This window comes from Pipistrellus hanaki, assembly GCF_964339955.1.
Source record: "Pipistrellus hanaki genome assembly, chromosome: 1".
Classification (NCBI taxonomy): domain Eukaryota; kingdom Metazoa; phylum Chordata; class Mammalia; order Chiroptera; family Vespertilionidae; genus Pipistrellus; species Pipistrellus hanaki.
In genome coordinates, this window is record NC_140503.1 from 152,505,179 (window position 1) to 152,522,267 (window position 17,089).

The 17,089-nt window shown below is 42.1% G+C and overlaps 1 protein-coding gene across 9 annotated transcripts in view; it reads right to left on the minus strand.

Annotated features, from left to right (window-relative positions):
- Positions 1–16,421, minus strand: part of PDLIM5 (PDZ and LIM domain 5) — a 194,058-nt gene extending 177,637 nt beyond the window's left edge. For 6 of the 9 annotated variants that reach the window (XM_084897144.1, XM_084897141.1, XM_084897140.1 and 3 more), the window contains exons 1-2: positions 15,990–16,353; positions 12,310–12,443 (exon numbers count right to left, since the gene is read on the minus strand). In XM_084897144.1, the coding sequence (XP_084753270.1) occupies positions 12,310–12,405 (96 nt within the window). In that variant the 5' untranslated portion in view covers positions 12,406–12,443; positions 15,990–16,353. Of the gene's footprint in view, positions 1–12,309; positions 12,444–15,989 lie in introns of all 9 variants that reach the window. The other 3 variants (XR_014796172.1, XM_084897143.1, XM_084897142.1) reach the window with 1 other exon arrangement.
- Between the last annotated feature and the right edge of the window lie 668 nt (positions 16,422–17,089).

Genomic DNA, 17,089 nt, shown 5'->3' on the forward strand with positions numbered 1-17,089 from the left:
CTGGCGCCAGGCACCGGCAGCAGGTGTGAGAGGTGGCTCCGGTGCTGGCAGTGGGTGTGAGTGGCAGCTCCAGCACCAGCACCAGCACCAGGTGCAAGGTGGGCCATCACCGGCAGCAGGTGCAAGCAGCAGCTGCTGGCCCCGATCTCCCCTCAGGAGCAGTGGGAGGTGGAGAAGCCCTGAGGGACAATTGGGACTGGCAGCTGCCACTTGCACCTGCTGATGGCACCAAGCAAATTTGGGCCAGTACCAACAGTGGGTGCAAGTGACAGCTATGGCAATGGCAGCAGGTGCAAGTGCCTGGCGAAACCGCGGCATGTGGGAGCAAAGAATTTTCAGTAACCATCAGAAGCTCGCCTGGATGACAGCGACTGGCACCTCGTCTTGGTCTAGCACCCCACCTTGATCTGGTGCCATATTCACCTGCTCCACCATCCCACCACAGCCAACACCCGCCATGTTCCGCCCACATCCCCTGGTGGTCAGCACACATCATAGTGACCAGTTGTTCAGTTGTTCTGGTTGTTCCGCCATTCGATCTATTTGCATATTAGTCTTTTATTATATAGGAGGATATATAGGATTACTCAGTTTGACTGGTTTTGAACCCTAAGCTTAACCAATTACTAGTTGTGTACAACTCCAGACATGTTTTTTAACTTCTGTTTCTCAATCCTCATCTGTGAATCAGAAATTTAAAACCTTACTTCCTCAGAGGGTTGTTATGAGGATTTAATCAAACATGTGCAAAAATCTATAGTAGGGCTTAGACAATAACAAGGGCTCAAAAAATGTTAGCATACTTCTATTTTTATTATTATCAGAGGAAAGAAAGAAGATCTAAGTGAGCCAGAGCACTCAAACATTACAAAGAACACCAGGTATATGAGTGTGCCTTGAAGGATGGACAGGGCTTTAGAGATAATAGGAAATAAAGGTACGCTGCACACGAATAAAGAGATCAAGAACTTCAGAGTTCAAATTGGGCATTTTAGACTAAAATTCAGTTGTATTAAGTAGGCCCGTTTATATGTAGCCCAAATGTCAGACTGAGAAGGTAAGCAATAACTCAACAGATAACAGGAAGCCCTTATAATCCTGTCTAATAAAAAGGGAATATGCAAATTAACCGTCGCTTCGCAACAAAGATGGCGGTGTCCATAGCGGTCATGCGGGATGCTGGCGTTGTCACCCGGGCAATAAGGTCAATGGTTTGCCCTCTGTATCTGCCTCCCCGGGGCGCGCCTGCGCCAGCACCTCCTACACACGGTTCCAACTCCTGAGGAGCGGTCAGACCCCACGGCCACCATCTCTGCCTAGAACCAGGAGGCCCCGGTGAGAGCACGGCTCTGCCTCTTGCTTTTCAGACCCAGCAGGACACAGGAGCAGAGCCCAGCCTTCACCGTCTCTCTGGAAGCAGCCTCCTGGGGCAGGGCAGTGAGATGGCTCAGACTCCGCGCCTTCTGGCAGGCGGGGAAGAGGCAGCTCCACCCCTCCTCCTCGCCCCAGCCCCCTCCCTTTCCAACCAGGGGCCTCCCTGGAACTGAACTTTCTTTGTTAAACAAGGGAATTCTGGACAACGATTGTCCGACCTCTACGAACCCAGCAGAACACGTCTGGGGCCCGGTGCCCCCACCAGGCCAGGGCCAGGGTGTCCCCGTCGGCCCGGGACCGGGCAGTGACTGTGCACAAGCACACACATTTCTTCCCACGGAAGATGGACAGCTGCTCAGAGAGCTCTGCCTGCGAAGAGGTTACGGGAGAAGGGTGTCTCTCTGCCACAGGCGCTCCAGGCCAATCCCTCTGACACCCCCAACAGCGAGATTTCCCACGGAAACTGCAAAGCAGGACAAGACCTGCATTTCCTCACCACCAAGGTCTCTGAGAAACTAAGGAGGAAGCTTCCAAAGCCGTAACTGTGAGTGCTTCATGCAAACCCACACGGTCGCCTCCCCAGCCAACACCCGGTGCCTGTACCCCGATTAGGGGCGGGGCCAGCCAGCCAACCTCCCACGTCTCCTCCCCTGGCTGGCCCGGCCCAATGTGCCCCAATCAGGGAGGACTAGCCAGACCCCACCCATGCATGAATTCATGCACTGGGCCTCTAACATATAGATAGATAGATAGATAGATAGATAGATAGATAGATAGATAGATAGATAGGTCTTTTATATCCATATATATAAAAGCCTAAGCAACCAAACAACCAGAACAACTGGTTGACCAGTCGCTAGTATGCACACTGACCACCAGGGGTCAGATGCTCAACACAGGAGCTGCTCCTTGGTGGTCAGAGTGCTCCCAAAGCCAACGTCCTATGGGCCCTGCTCCTGGCCGGGCAGCCCCCATTGGCCCCTGGTGCTAAACCATTTGAAGAGACCTGCTTCTGTGTCCAGGTTTCGTACATAGCAGAGCAGCTTCCTCGTTGCAATCTATTCAAAATCAGCCCTCAGCACAAGGGTTTGTCTCACTCCTGTCCCCTGCCTTCCCCTGGGGCTGCCCACCACCAACAGTGGTGAGGGAAGGAGGAGGGGGGAGGCAAGGAAACGTGTGTGGTGGGACACCGACGGCAGCATCGGCATCCGGCATTCGTTCCTTCCATTCCCGGCCTGGAGACCATCGCCTCCTCTCCCAACCCCACCCAGGCTAGGACGGGGAACCGGAGGTGGGTGGTGGCAGACACAGCACCTTATCCAAGGGGGCCGAGGGTCAGCTCCCTCCTTGGAGCTGGCAGCCAACCTCCCACCATCCCTCCCCCGGTCGGCCAACCTCCCACAGTGCCTACCCCCCACACACCGGGCCTCTAGTGTGCGTGTGTGTGTGTGTGTATGTATATGTGTGTGTGTGTGTGTGTGTGTGTGTATTATTGATTTCAGAGAGGAAAGAAATAGAAACATCAATGATAAGAGAGAATCAGTAATCAGCTGCCCCCTGCATGCCCCACACTGGGGATCGAGCCCACAACCCAGGCACGTGATCAAACCCACAAACCAGAGACCCTTCAGTCCAGAGGCGGATGCTCTATCCACGGAGTCAAACGGCTAGGGCCTCCTTCATTTTTAAGCATATAATATGCAAATATCCCTGGTAGTCTCACTCTTTTTGTCCCAAAGTTAACGACATATGCTTCTGCTGCTTACACCCTGGTAAAATGAAGAAATATATGGTGCCACACTTTAATATACCTCCACAATGTGTGACTCATTATGCTATAGAACACTATACAAACCTCTGTGATTTCATTTAAGCTCCACTAATTAAGGTTGATATGAAAACACAGTGAGGCTTCTAAGGGTGAGTTTCACTGTCACAGGACCATGCCTCACTGTGGCCAGTCTCTCTGCCACATCACTGAGAGGGAGCTAGAGAAGAGTGGGATTCGAAGTTACACACTAATCAATTTATTAAATGTAATTTGCTTATTTTTTCAGAAAATCTACAACAGGGCAGTATGCCAAAAACTGTTCTAAAAAACAAAACAAAACAAAAAGTCTTTCACCATGTTATTGAAAGTAATACATTAACAGAGAGAAAAAAATCCATTTTGAGATAGAAACAAATTATAGAGATAATGATTAACCAAAGCTCTGGGTGAAAAGTTCAAATAATAGCATCCCTGGAAATTAATAAAATCATTTAAAGGCCATCACACTTTTATTATGTATATTCTCATGCAAAATGGAAAACAATGAACCACTTAAAAACATAGAGTCTTCGGTAGACTACCTGTGACTAAGACCTACAATAAGGAGAAAGGTGGAAAAAGGCCCATCTGATTGGAAAAGATCAAAGTCTGTCGAAATGTGTGCTAGCACAGGTATAAGGAAACCAGCACTCTCATACTGTGGGTAGGAGTGTCTCTACAGAGTTATTTGGCAATATCAATCAAAATTACAAGTGCAAACAACCCTTTAAGCAATTCCATTTCTAGGAATATATCTGACAGATAGATATCTCATATGCATGCAAAATAAATATTAGTATATGTGCAAAAATCACACATATATAATTGCTCATCGATAGAAACTGGTTAAATAAATCATGATAAAGCCAAATATAATGTAGCTGTACAAAAAAAAGATACATTACTGACTTTGAATTAGTAAAAAAAAAAAAAAAAAAAAAAAGGCAAAATGCAATAATATAAGTATATTTTTGTTGAAAAGCTGGGTGGTGAGAACATATATATATTTACATATATCTGTACAAATTATTTCTGCAAGTACACATAAGAACTGATAACACTGGTTCTTCCAGGAAGAGGAAGTGAATAGCAAGGCAATAGGAGACCTGTTCCTATAAACCATATTATATATTTTGGACTTCAAACCACATGAATGTCTTACCTAAAGAAAAAAATAAATTAATCAAACTTTAAAAGGGAAAAAGGAGAAGGGTTAAGATTTCTTAAGTACAAAATCTGACCTAGCAAGTAACTTCCCATTTTGACCTTTTTTAAATTGCCTTTCTCCTCTCCTTCCGTCTAACTTGTTCTTTTTCATTCCCTCCTGTCAACTGTCCCAGGTAATTTTACTCTTCTCCATTCAGACCTATCAGGGACATTTGCTGACACTGCTTAGCCCAGCTGGGAGTACTATTTGCCAACAAGGTTGATGAACTTTGTTCCAGTAATTCTAACACAAAATGGGCAACAACATCGGCTGTAAAAGAGATCTGAGTATTTACAGAAGGCTAGATAACTCCACTTATGCAACAGAAAGAGGGAAAAAAAAATAAGCTGAGGGAAGAAGGGAAAGTAACCAAGAGTTGAGAGATTTATTTTTTAGATATATATTTTTATTATTATTATTATTATTATTATTATTATTATTATTGATTTCAGAGAGTGAAGGGAGAGAGATAGAAACATCAATGATAAGAGAAAATCTTTGATTGGCTGCCTCCTGCACACGCCCTACTGATAATCAGGCCTGCAACCCGGGCATGTGCTCATGGCCAGAATCGGTCCTTCAAATTGCAGGCCAACACTCTATCCACTGAGCCAAACCAGCTAGGGCTAAGAGATTTAGTTTTAACAATTTTTTAAAAATTCTTTCAAAACTATTTTTAAAAACTCATTCAATATTATCAAGTCCACTCATAAATATTACTTTAAAAAAATCTTAATAAAAACAGAATATCTGTACTAGAAAAGTGACTTTTCTACTCCATAATTAAAATCCAATCTTACATTCCCAGTAGGGCTATAGAGTGAGGGCTCTGCACCTAAATAAAGGTTCATCATGGTCACAACTCATTAGCAGCTTAAACCAATGTTTTCTCTTTTCACTTCCATTATTATGTCATTTGTTTGCAAAGTATACACAGGGGATGGGCAAAAGTAGGTTTACAGTTATAATACAATAAATAATAATACAAGTCTAAATTGTTTCTCATCCCAACTGTATACCTACTTTTGCCAACCTCTATATATTATTTCACATGCTAGGATCTTGTTTTGTCATTGTATATTATATACTCATTATTTCTCATCTCTTCCTTGTCCAGAGCAATGTTTGCCTCTAGATTAACTAACTCATATCAGATTTCTCCTCCATGCAGTTGTAACTGGGAGAAAAGGTCATGACTGGTCCTGCAGAAATTGGAATCTGGGTAACATCTACTGCAAACATGATGTTCTGGACAGTCATCTGGTTAACTGTATATTCACACTGCAGCCTGACCAACAACTATTCAAAAAAAAAAAAAAAAAAGCCTTTTGCCTTGAAAATTTTGAAAAATAACTGATAAAAAATTAAGTCCGTAGGCTTCAGTATTCAGTATTTTGTTTTAGTAACTAAATATTATAACTAACAAGAGTAGATGAATAGGTTATATGAAACGTGCCTTTGCAAAAACAAAAAGGACAATTAAAATAAATAAAATCTCCTTTGCTTTAGTCTAAAATGCTATTATTTTTTATCTTTATTCTTGAAAGTATTACTTATGTCCCCTTTTTTAAAGTGCTATTCTTACTTCACTCAATCTCTATAATATTATTTCCTTTAGCAGTTACAAAAGTACTGCATGCTAGTAAAATTCCTCTCATTTTAACAAATAACTTTTAAAAATGCTCAAAATTCATTACAATCTATAAAATTTCCTTTTCTGCCTGAAACTATTAATTTGCAATAAACATGGTGAGAAGATTTTCATTTCTTTACAAATAACAGACCAGAAAAACATCTTCAGAATTATTTTGACATTCCTGACCTTTTTGATCAAATGATAGAAAACTGCCACACAAAAGGTAATTAGTATTTTAAAAGCAGAGAATGAGCACACTTGTGAAATATATATTATGAAGTTGCACAAACTAAATTATTAACTTTCCAACTTGGCATAATGACAGAGTAGTTGGGAGGGAATGTAAAGGAAAATACTCAACAGCTCAAAATTAACAATGGGCTCATTTATTCAAGGTAGGATGGTTCTCCCATTCCGGTGTGAGAGGACTGAAAGTCTCTTTCCATCCTCCTCTAGGAGGGAAACTCTGCAGCTGGCCCGGCTGCAGAATCCCTCAACTACATTCACAGCTTCACTCAGTCAAGGAAGAGCAAGAAAGTCTTCTTCAATTGGCACTGAACCAACAGAGAAATGTTGACTTTGAAGTGTTCAAATTTCATCCTTCAAGGACCAGTTCAATTCATTTCTCCTATAATAACCTGGCCCTCACAAATACAAAAGATCTATGCCCACAGAAAATGAGGAATGCTTATCTGTATCTTTGCCATTTCATCAAGCACTGTCTTGTGACAGGTCTTATGACACTCTAGTACTGTATGTATTTCTTTTCTCTCCAACCTTTGTATACTCCATTACTCTGTATCTTCTTCAATGGCTTCTAAGAAGTATTCCTCTAACTGCTGGATAAATGAATTCACAGTAAAATAGTTCATGCTGTGTCTTTCTCTGTTCTAAGTCACACTCCCAAACAGGAATCCAAACTCCAAGAAACAGTAAATATCTTCTGCTTTTCAAGTCCAACTAAAATCGAGTCTGAGCTGGTAACAAGTGATGCTCCCCTAACTCTTGAGAATCAGTTATTATTTGGGTATTAAAATGCCTGTCCTCTCTGTACAGAAAAAAACAAAAAAAAAACAAAAAAAATCAACAAAGTGAAGAGAGCCCATTGGATGGGAGAACATATTTGCCAGTGATACACCCAATAAAGAATAATTTCCAAAATACATATCATACAACTTAACAAAAGGAAGACAAACAATCCAATTAAAAAAATGAGAAAAGAACCTGTACCGACTCTTCTCCACAGCGGACATACAAGAAGGCAGCCAAGAGACATGTGAAAGCATGCTCAAAGTCACTAAGCATCGAGAGATGCAAATCAAAACGACAATCTCACACCTGTCAGAATGGCTATCATCAACAAATCAACAAACAAGTGCTGGCGAGGATGCGGAGAAAAGAGAACCCTAGGACACTGCTGATGGGAATGCAGACTGGTGCAGCCCCTGTGGAGAACAGTATGGATTTCTCAAAAAGTTAAAAATGGAACTCCCATTTGACCCAGTGATGGCACTTCTAGGAATATATCCTAAGAAACCTGAAACACCAATCAGGAAGAATATATGCACCCTTGTTCACAGCAGCACAACTTAGTACAGCTAAGATTTGAAAACAGTCCAATTGCCTATCAGCAAGTTAGTGGATAAAAAAACAAACAAAAAACTCTTACCATTTGCAACAGCATGGATGGACCTAGAGAGTATTATGCTAAGGGAAATAAGCCAGTCGGAGAAAGATAAGTATCACATGATCTCACTCATTTGTGAAAACTGATGAACAAAATAGATCCAGAGACACAGAACCATGAACAGGCTGATGAGTTTCAGGGGGTGAGGGAGAGATTAACTGGGAATATCATATACCCATAGCCCAAGGACACAGACAAAGGTGGCAAAGGCTTGTGAGGGGTGGGTGCGGAGGGGCTGGTGTTGAGGGGGGCGGGGGGGACAAAAATACAAGGGACATCTGAAATGCTTTCAACAATAAAAAATTTTTTAAATAACCATAAAAATAAATAAAATGCCTGAACTCATTCTTATCCACTAAAGAAACATTATAGATGTTTTTATGAAAAATGGGAGATCCTCAGAAAATCCAAATACTGGCATTTAAATAAAATATTTACTTTAACATCATATATCAGAAAATAACATGCAGCAGAGTTATATTCAAGTCTTGGATACTGTATTAAAAAGATGTTATTCACAAAAATGTTATCCTTCTTATAATTCCATCATGAGAAACATCAATTTGCCAAAATATGGTCTTGAATTGTGCAACAGGTCTCCTATTTCTTCTTATAAAATATACTGGCAAAGACCAACAAACCCACACAGCTACAATAAAACCCATCTTCACATTCCATGGTTTCGGAGCAATTCCATAAATGAGCCTGCAAACTCCTGTAGCCAGCACTCCGTTTTAAGAATAGGAAACTGAAGACAATGGCTCGTGATGACGCAGTTGATGGCAATCTGAGACTCTCTTAAGAGTTTGCAGAAATTACCAATCTTATCTTAGAAACCAACATACTGAAAGGGAATACAAAATTCATATAATATAGGTGACAAACAAATTTGGGTGAAATATTAAAATTTTACAGTTCAGATGCTTTAAGATACAAGTCATGTTTAGCATATTCATATGCTGGTAACAACAAAATCTCAAGAAACAGAATGTTCAAGTTCCAGCCAATGACTTATTTATCTCAAGTATATTCCATATCATAGAGTTCAAATGTTATGAGGGAACATAAATAGCCGTTTGTAGTTCAAAATAATAACTGACCCAAGGGAAAGCTGTATACCTTTGAACTCTAAAGATGCAGCTTCCTAGCTAACCACAAACTAGTGATTTTTTTTTTTAGTTCTAACAGACAGTAAGATAAAAAATCATAAATGTTATGTTTCCTACAATTATTAGAGATTTGATGTTTCAAGTTTCTAAATAATTTTTTCTTTTTAATTTTATAATAATGAGAGCTAAAATTAAACTGCAGTATTTGTGTAGAAATGGGTCTACATTTAAAATTAAACTCTCATTATTTGCAACAGCATGGATGGACCTAGGGATGAGAGAATACTATGTTCCAGAAAGTGCTAAGAATTTCATACACACTATTAAAATAAAAGAAACAGTAAATTACATGTTTAAAGGCATGCGTTCAGGTTTTAATTGCTTCTTGATAACTATTAATCTGGTGACCATTAAAATATATTACATAAAAGGCAGAATAAATATAACCATAGAAGTAATTAAGATGAGGTGCAACATTAATCATCTTACTACAATATAAATTAGTTACTAGGCACACATCTTTATTAGGCAATCTTACTAGGCATGTTTGAACCACACAAGGGGTTAAAAATAACTACAATGAAAAGCCAACAGCTTAGCAGCACAGTTGAGCCAACATTCCCTTCTCTCCTCCCCCTGCCCTCCCCATCCTCTCCAATCCAGAATGAACTGCATGCCCCACTGCACAAGACCCAAAAAGGTCACAGGAGATGGCAGAGACTTTTGTAAGAGAACAGAAATAACTCAGCAGCTTTGTTACCGTGCTTTCTCTGAATCAGTATGTTCAAAATCCTTTAATTAGCACTCTGTCTACACAAGGAAAGCATTTCTTCTGTGCCAAGGGAGGGCACATATATACGTAACACAGTGTTCTGTTTTATCAGCATCACAACGTGGAGCTGGTGCCTCAAACTGTCTGCCAGGGAACTGAAGCACAGAAAACTTTTAAAAGACACAGTACCACATATTTACATACCCATTTGCATTTCCATTACCAAACAACAAAGTGATGATTAAGTTTATTTCATTTACGCTTCAATTATTTCTGAATTTTTTTTCAGCACAAATGGAAGTATTGTTAACTAAAAAATGTTTTTTTAGTCCATTATCGTAGAGTAGGATATTTGATCTTAATATAAAATAATGTTAATAGTACATAAAAACACACAGTATTCAAATATTGTTCCTTTGCTCATAATAGATCTTCCGTAGGGGAAAAAAATTTGCCTCACTCAAACAGAAATAAACCAAAAGACCCATTTCTACACAAATACTGCACATTTAAAATTTCATCCAACCACAAAGTCTTAAAACTTGCAGGCTGGATTATATGTATATATTTCCTTGTAAAGTCTGAAATCAAGATAGAAATTAGTGATAAATCAATTACAAGTATTTAAAAATCCACAGCCAAGAACACTTCATTAGTAAGCTGAGATTTGAAGTATTTTAATAGGGACATGTAAGTGTTACAAACTTATTTTTAATCTTTCAAAGTCAAGTTGAATATATATTGTAAGAAGCAGCACGTACATATATGTTTACTTATATATATGTAATTAAATAAAACAATAATCTTCTAAATATCTGATTATAGAAACAATCTACTTAAATTTAAGGTAAAGTTTATTATTAGGGAGAAGCATAACATAATTGCTTAAAAGCAAACTCTTCCACACGTCTATTTGTCATTTGAACTAATAGGCAGTTCTGGACAATACCACTATTTCGTAGGTTGGTATGAAAATTAAACAAGATGATGCATGTAAAGCACATTGCAAAAATCCCCAAGTTTGCTGGCAAGGCTATGAAAAGACCGGAAAGGTATTTTTATGCACTGCACAGAAGTGTAAATTATACAACCTATCATACTAGAGGCCCAGTGCAAGATATTCGTGCGGGGGGCGGGGGGCGGGGGGGGGGGGGGGGAGTTGCTCTCAACCCAGTTTGCACCCTTTCCAATCCAGGACCCCTAGGGGATGTCCAACTCCCAGATTGGGCCTAAACTGGCAGTTGGACATTCCTCTCACAATCTTGGATGGCTGGCTCCTAATCGCTCACCTGCCTGCCTGCCTGATCACCCCTAATTGCCCCCCCGCCGGGCCTGGTTGCCCCTAACTGCTCCCTGCTGCCATCCAGGTCACCCCCAACTGCCCCTTCCATGCTAAACTGCCCCCCCCCCCACCAGCCTGGTTGCCCCACCTTGCCTGCTTGTGCAGTCATTTGGTGGTCCCTCACTAACCCCCTTGCCAGCCTGGTCATCCCATGTTGCTTGCTCAGTCGTTTGGTCATCCCTTACTAACCCCCACTGATGGCCTGGTTGTAGGCAACCATCTTGTGAGGGCGTGAGGGTCAATTTGCATATCACCTCTTTATTATATAGAAATATATGCAAACTACACATATATTGTATCTGCTGCAACACTGTTTGTGATTGCAATATTGGAAACAATATAAATATCCTTCCACAGGGGATAGTTAAATAAATGTTACTCCCCTACAAGAGAATTCTATATAGTTGTTTAAAACACACACACACACACACACACACACACACACACGCACAGGCACACGCACACGCACACGCATGCACACACCAAAAAACCCTATTAATAGGGGAAAATCCTATATTAATAGGGATAGTTCTCTAAGATAAACTATTTAGAAAAAAGCAAGGTTGGAACAGTGTGTACAATATGCTACCATATAAGTAAAAGGGGAGTAGATGTTCACATTTATTTGAATATACACAAAAAAAAAACCCTCTGGAAATTTATACAAGTAATTAATAGCAATAATTACCTACAGATGATGAAATTGAAACAGTACAAGCCCTAATAAATGAAAGTTATCATTACTCCCTTCATCATCATCAGGAAAACATATCCTTAAAATGTATATACAGAATTCATTCATACTGAGGTAAGCAGCCAAATCTCAAAGTCTAATATTCATAGACTATCTAGTTGGAGATCCAAGTCTTTCATTTCTTCTTCAAAGGTAAGTAGCTTTGGGCCATTTAACTATTGGCCATCACCTTCACCAGAAAGTAAGCTGAGGAATTAACACCAAAAATAGTCATTTCATTAATAGTGATCAGTTTTTAATAAATAGCTTTGGAACTGAAAGGAACATGAAAAATTCCATTAATATAACCTTTGATTATTACATCTAAAGAAACTAAGATCCAGAAAATTCCCCAAATTAGTTACAGTTCAAAGATCTGAAGTCTACCCCCTAGATAAATGCTTTGCATTTTCTTTAAGATGATGAAGGGAAACTGATAATAAACAAAATTGAAATCAATTATCCTTGTTAACTTCCCTCCCACCACATCCTTTATTTCAGGCAACTAAGTCTGTTGAGATCAAATCCCAAATGCAATTGTAGTAAGTAGAGAATAGGTCATCCAGAGAATTAGTCCTGAGGTTTCCAGGATTAAGCATTGAATAAACATCTGTAATAAAATCTGTAAAGTTTGCTTACACTAGAGATTGTCAGAGGCATGTTGAAATCCTTGCCACCTTGCAGCCGGAAACCCCAAGGAGCTGGGCCAACCAAGGACACACTGTAGTTGCTCATGGTGTTAGTGGTTCAAAGTCCTATCCCAGGGTGTGAAACTGTGAAAAGAAAATCAAACGGTTAAAAATATATATTTACTTGAAGCCCTATTACATATTTAAATGTATCTAATATAAACCCAACTAAATTATGTCCAGTATTTTGTTTTGGGGCTTTGAAGCACCATAGAGCCTAAGTCTATATTGAGTTCTCATTTCAATCTGAGAAAAGGAATAAATGACCTAACATACAATTTCTAAACTCACGCCAATTTCCATAGTATAAAAATTCCACATCAGAATATATTTCTAGACACTTGATCTGTTTTACAACAATCTGTGGTTTCTTACAAACTTTAACTCAAAGTACTTTACAACACTGTTATATATAGAAGAGCAAGATTTCATTTCATATTTAATTCAATATGATTTTCTCCTTCCTTCCACCTCATGCATTCTTTTGCCTGCAGTTGGCAAAAGATCTTCAATTTCACTTACTTAAATTCTAAATTACTCTAACATATGAAAAGGACTGCTAATTCACAGACTCTCATTCATGCTTACTAAATTCTTTAAAATTAAGTGTTTTTTCATATACAAAACTATTCTCTCCAATCATAACCTATAACTCAAATTTCCTCTTATAGGGATGTGATATATCCCACACTAAGAGTAACATTTACTTTTTCTTCAGGCAGGCCATGATAGGCAATACTCTAGCACAGTGATATTCCAATCAGAACCTTTTTGTTTATACACACACCTCATCAGGCAAAGTAGAGGGTGAGCATTTACCACATAGTGAGACTGACTAAATGTGGTAGGAGTATAATCTTAATGAATGAAAGGGAATAAGTTTTAAAAAACAAACAGAACTTGATTGCCTTCTTTTTTGTTTTGCTGTAAGTGCACTTATAAGGACTCTTATAGTAGCACATTTTTAAATATATTTTTATTGATTTGAGAGAGGAAAAGAGAGGGAGAAATAGATAGAAACATCAATGACGAGAGAATCACTGATCAACTGCCTCCAGCACGCCCCCTACTGGGATCCAGCCTGAAACCTGGTTAAGTGCACTGACTGGGAATTGAACCCTGACCTCTGGGTTATAGGTTGATGCTTAACTACTGAACCACACTGGCCAGGCACGGTAGCACTTTTACATTTAAAAAAAATAAAATAAAAAACTTAAGTAAAAAAGTATGAGTTGGAGTTTGGGGTTGGTTGTTATGGTGGTTACATGTGGGTGGGAGAAAATGGGAGAAATGGAGATTTTCTAAGATGTAATACTAAGAAACATAATATTTCCCTCTTTCTTTAAAAATATAGCACATGTATAACTTAATCATTTTAAAACTACATTTTCAAAAAAGCTTTTAAGACACACTTCCTTAGAAAATCTATGCTGTTTAATCAAATCGACACCTTGTATTACCTGTCTTATATTTCTTTAACCCATTCAAAATGTCTATGCCATCACATCAAACTGACAGCAAATGTAGATATTAAAACCACTGGGTATATTAAAAGCAAATACATTCCATCTTTTTATAAGAAGAAAATGAGGCAATACTTTTAAATAAGTCTGGCTATTGAAAAATTAAATTCGTGAAAAATCCACGTGGCATCTACCTAGAAACTAAATTCGCAGTATACTGAAGTACTATGTAAAAATATATTACTTCAATACTGATGTATAGGCACAGGGCATTCAAAAAACCAAAGGCCAAACCAGAAGGAAAACTGTGAAATACACATGAAAACAAATAGTAGGGAGATAATAAAGAGCCACATGTAATTTAAATCCTTCCCCCTATAATAAAGAAGATTTTCATAGAACTAGAAAAGACTCTTTTGATACAGACACATTATGCAAATCAGAGGTTTATAAAGCCAACAGGTATTTCACAGTCAGCCTATTCTTCCTTCTTTTTTCATCATTAATTTTTGTCAAGAGAAGAGGGTTTGAGTTGGGCTCCACTTCTCCTGGCCCCACTGCTTCCTTACAAGAAAATGTAACTTATGTATCCGCCCGTGCACATGCAACCTTTTTTCACTTGGAAGTTCCCTTCCTGACTTATCCCATTTGTTACTAAAACGTCTAGCACTGGCCAAGTCATAACCACACTTACACTTCCAGTCAGTGTAGTCTCTAAGCATTCTCCCTCTGCTAGTTTCATTTGTCTTAAAATAATCTACACACACACACACACACACACACACACACACCAGCAATGGTAATATTTCTGGCCTTTTCCAGATCTCCTTCATCTGGCGATCAGTGCCCAAACTCTTCCTAAAATACCGAGCAAGGCAGGAAATAGCAGCCTATCCTGCTTTCAAACTCGCAGAAAATGTTGGCGCTTCTGTGCAGCTCTGGATTTTCTCTTAGGGGAAGGCTAAAGGATGGATTCGCCCTGGTACTTTGGGAGGGAAGCTTGGTTATTTCCCACACTCCTATCCTGGTCTCTCTAGGCGGGAAAAGAGAATGAGGGGGTCGGGGGGGGGGGGGGGGAGAGAAGAGAGAGAATTCCTGATGAACTGCTCAGAGTATCGAGAATTTCTGGGTCTGAAATTAAAGAGCAGCATCTTGAGATTTCTTCTTTTCCTCCCCCAGACGGAGGAGACTCAGCGGAGGTAGAGCTGAAGAACGGAGGCCATAGGCGCGGGATGGGAGCGGCCAAGGAGACAGTCTCGCAGCAGATGTTCTCGCCTCGCCCCGCGGCCAAATAAGGCTCCTCCGCGCCGGCTGCTTCGGCGGCGGCGGCGGGCGCGCCCGGCGGCCCCGCGGTCAGGGAGGCGGACCCGGGACGGGATCGGGCGCTCACACCCTACAGACCTGCCCTGCCCGGCGCAGCCACGAGTGTTCTTTCCGAGCTCTGCGCGTCCTTTTCCCACTTATTGTCAAACGCACGGGAGGCGCCGTCTTAGAAAAGCCCCAACAGGCACACGAGTATGAATAAGTCTGGCGTGGTTCACGACAGATCTGTGTGTTTTGTTTTGTTTTAAACCAGCTTTATTTCGGGACGCGCGGAAGTTTTCTCCAAACAGGTTACAAAATCCTAAATATCTGGGGCGGGGTGGGGGGGGGGGGGGGGGAATAAGTGCTTCTCCGTAGGGAGAGAGGAAACAAAAAGTAGCTCGCCATTCCCACCGAGTCCCGCTCCCTCTCCGCACGCACCCCCGAGAGAGACCGCCAGGACGGGGTGGCCGCGGGCGCCAAGAGGGGCGCCTGGGAGCGCCCGGAGCGCACGCCGGCCGGCGGGCCTGTGCGGGGCGCCCGGGGGCCTCCCCGCGCCCACCCTCCCCGTCCAGCGCGCTGCGCTCCCGCGTCCGCGCCTTGGCCGCGCTCGCCCCGGCCGGCCGGCCGGACTCCGGGACGCCCCGGCCATGCCCGTCCACTGGCCGCGCCGCCCGCGCCCGGGCGCTCCTCTTCCCACGCCCGCCGCGCTCCCGCCGCCGCCGCTCCGCGTCCAGAAAGCACCTGAGAGACCGCCCCGCGCAGGAGGCGCCCCCTCTGCCTTCCCAGCCAGCCAGCCAGCCGCTACCTCCCCTCCTCCCGCCGGGGAATCACGGCCGCGCATCCCGCGCGGGCGGCCACTCACCTCGGGTCCCGCGCTTCGTTGCCTTCCCCTCAGACGAGCGCTGACAAATGATTCGCGGTGCGTGCGCCGCCCTCACCAGCCGCGGGAACTTCCGCCTCCTCGCGCGGCAGGCCCCGCCCCGGGCACGCCCCCTTCGCTTCGGGACACGCCCCCCTTCGCTCCAAGGACACGCCCACTTTGCCCCGGGTCTGGCCCTGGGGCCGGACCGGGCCGCACCGCGCGGGCGGGGAAGGTGCCGCGGAGCCCAGCGCTCCGGCTTGCAGGGGCGAGCTGAAGCCTCCGCCGCAAACAATTGCGCTGCGAAGGAACCTAGTATTGGTGAGAGTTGTCTTCCGGCGTTTTCTAGCAGTGCCCAGCAAAGGTCTGCTCGGCGAGTTTATTTTGCATTGGATGCGTTTCTCTCCGCAGGAACTGAATTGGCAAGCAGTTGCTCTGGCTAAAAATAGAAGGGGACTTTGGATAAATCCCTATCTGCGCAAGTTCAGCGGCGGCTGCCTGTTGGTTGTTGTTTTGAGAACTTTCTATGCCCTGGGAAACGCAAGCCCTCAAGTTTACTCAACAGGAAAGTGACAATCAGACACTGATATCTCGAAGTTAAATCCTGTGATCACACCAGAAGGCAGTGATTGAAGTTCAATTACTATAGCCTTAGCTTATTTTTCTAAATCCAAATCAATAATAGTCCAGTTTCTATAAAGTTGCTTGAGTTAGCTTAAGGAATTTTTTCATAAACTAGTGGTCATGAAATTCGGGCACGTGAAAAGGGAATTAAATTAAGGAAATATTTTAATATTGCTATTCATATCCCCTGGCCTGGCCCTGGGCAGGGAGGCAGCCTCACATTCCAGGCAGGTGCAAGTCCCCGCCCATCAGCATCTGCCTCACACGCAGCCTCTTGCTGTTCAGTTATTAGGGTGTCATGGCATGATGACCATTTGCATATTAGTCTTTTATGATGATGATGATGATGATGATGATGATATCTAGCCCAACTTTTTTATTATTATGTGTGATAAATTCCTGGGAATGTAATCATCCAGCCCAGGAGCCTGAATATTTGCTACATCCTGTCAAACTGTCTCCAGAAATGCTGTCCCCTA